General features: G+C 52.5%; 1 protein-coding gene across 1 annotated transcript in view; it reads left to right on the top strand.

The window, feature by feature from the left end:
• Positions 1 to 2: 2 nt before the first annotated feature.
• Positions 3 to 2,327, top strand: part of LOC103803344 (lon protease homolog 2, peroxisomal-like) — a gene marked incomplete at its 3' end in the record, with an annotated part of 8,830 nt that continues 6,505 nt past the window's right edge. Inside the window, exons 1-2 of the mRNA XM_009075889.1 lie at positions 3 to 235; positions 1,640 to 1,874. Of these exons, the coding sequence (XP_009074137.1) occupies positions 3 to 235; positions 1,640 to 1,874 (468 nt within the window). The remainder of the gene's footprint in view (positions 236 to 1,639; positions 1,875 to 2,327) is intronic.

The raw sequence follows: 2,327 nt of genomic DNA, 5'->3' as shown, positions 1-2,327 counted from the left end.
CGATGGCCGCGGGCAGCGCTATCCAGATCCCGAGCCGCCTGCCGCTGCTGTTGACCCACGAGGGTGTCCTGCTGCCCGGCTCCACCATGCGGACCAGCGTGGACTCCCCGCGGAACATGCAGCTGGTTCGCAGCCGCCTGCTCAAGGGCACTTCGCTGCGCAGCACCATCATCGGCGTCATCCCCAACACCAGCGACCCCACCTCGGACTGCGACGACCTGCCCTCCCTGCACAGGTGCGGCACGGACCGGCGCGGGCCGCGGGGGGAGGCTCTGCCTGTCCCTGTGCTTGTCCCTGTGCCTGTCCCTGTGCTTGTCCCTGTCCCTGTTGCCTGTTCCTGTCCCTGTCGCCTGTTGCCTGTTCCTGTCGCCTCTGCCTGTTCCTGTCCCTGTTGCCTGTCCCTGTGCTTGTCCCTGTCCCTGTGCCTGTGCCTGTTGCCTGTCCCTGTGCCTGCTCCTGTTCCTGTCCCGGTTGCCTGTTCCTGTCCCTGTTGCCTGTCCCTGTGCTTGTCCCTGTTGCCTGTGCCTGTTGCCTGTCTGTTGCCTGTCCCTGTTGCCTGTCCCTGTTGCCTGTCCCTGTTGCCTGTCCCTGTTGCCTGTCCCTGTTGCCTGTCCCTGTTGCCTGTCCCTGTTGCCTGTCCCTGTTGCCTGTCCCTGTTGCCTGTCCCTGTTGCCTGTCCCTGTTGCCTGTCCCTGGGCCTGTGCCTGTCCCTGAGCCAGTGCCTGTTCCTGTTCCAGAGCCTGTGCCTGTCCCTGGGCCAGTGCCTGTCCCTGTTCCAGAGCCTGTTCCCGTCCCTGTCCCTGTTCTTGTGCCAGTGCCTGTCCCTGTGCCTGTCCCTGTCCCTGTGCTTGTCCCAGTGCCTGTCCCTGTGCCAGTGCCTGTCCCTGTCCCTGTTGCTCTGTCATGTCTAGAAGGGAAGTTCGAGAGAAGGACACTTCCCTGTGCCAGTGCCTGTCCCTGTCCCGGTTGCTTTGCCACATCCAGAAGGGAAGTTCGAGAGAAGGAGACTAAGGTAGAAGATGAGAGTAAGACCAAAGAACCAGGCTGGGAGCTTTGAGGTTGTCACAGCTGTTAGCCATAATGTTTTTCACCTTAGCTATGGCATTTTTCACCTAACAAGTGACACATGAATGAAAACGAGCTGATTTCTGTAGGTAAAGTGTGAATAAAACTAACATGCTGTAACCTTTACTCTCCAAACTTTACCGTATCAGTGGGCTTGGTAAAGTTTTGCAAGAAAAAATAACTTCTGATTTCAATCTGGTTAAACAGTATGAGGCTGGCAATGTCACTGAAGGACTGTGAATTACAATCACTGTTTCCCAGTGTGTGTGTGGTTCAAGCAGAAATTTCAGTGTGTCTGTTCATAGGAAGATCCTATCAGTTATTTATATATTTCTAAACTAGGTGACTGTACTACAGTATCTTAATTTTTCAGTTAGCTCCTTCATTTTCAGGTTTTAGGGTTTGGTTTTGTAATTTGTTACAAAGGAAATTGTATAATTTGGTTGCCTTTCATGATAAGTAGCTGTGACCCAGAAGGGTCTTGCAACCTCTGGCTTGATTGCTTTGTGATAAGGGGCACACAGAATGTTCAGTGGAAGGTGACAGCTAATACAAGGACTTGATCTGTTTTTAGGATTGGCACTGCTGCCTTGGCAGTTCAGGTGGTTGGTAGCAACTGGCCCAAGCCACATTACACACTGCTGGTCACAGGCCTGTGCCGCTTCCAGATCCTGCAGCTGCTGAAGGAGAAGCCTTATCCCATTGCTGAGGTGGAGCAGTTGGATCGACTGGAGCAGTTTACTAATCAGCCCAAATCTGAGGAGGAGCTTGGAGAGCTGTCAGAACAATTCTACAAGTATGCAGTGCAGGTAATTTGTTTGAATCTTATGTATCGTGTTTATGTGTTATATTTTGGGGTTTTTTTTCGGTTGTTTCCTATCTGCTGTGCTGGTTTGAGCTGAAGTAGAGTTAACTTTCTTCATAGAGGCTAGTATGAGGCTATGTTTGGGTTTTGTGCAGAACACAGAGTTGATAATGCAGAGATGTTTTTGTTATTGCTGAGCAGAGTTTACACAGAGCCAAGGCCTTTGCTGCTTTCCGTACTGCCACGCTGGCGAGGGAGTTGGGGGTGCATGGGAGATTGGGAGGAGACACAGCTGGGACAGGTGACCCAAACTGACCAAAGGAATATTCCATACCATATGACATCATGCTCAGTATATAAGGTGGGAGGAAGAAGGAGGTAGGGGGGACATCTGGAGTGATGGCGTCTGTCTTCCCAAGGAACCGTTATGCGTGATGGGGCCCTGCTCTCCTGGAGA

This window comes from Acanthisitta chloris, unplaced genomic scaffold (assembly GCF_000695815.1).
Source record: "Acanthisitta chloris isolate BGI_N310 unplaced genomic scaffold, ASM69581v1 scaffold26745, whole genome shotgun sequence".
NCBI lineage: Eukaryota > Metazoa > Chordata > Aves > Passeriformes > Acanthisittidae > Acanthisitta > Acanthisitta chloris.
This window is presented reverse-complemented; position numbering and strand designations above follow the sequence as displayed.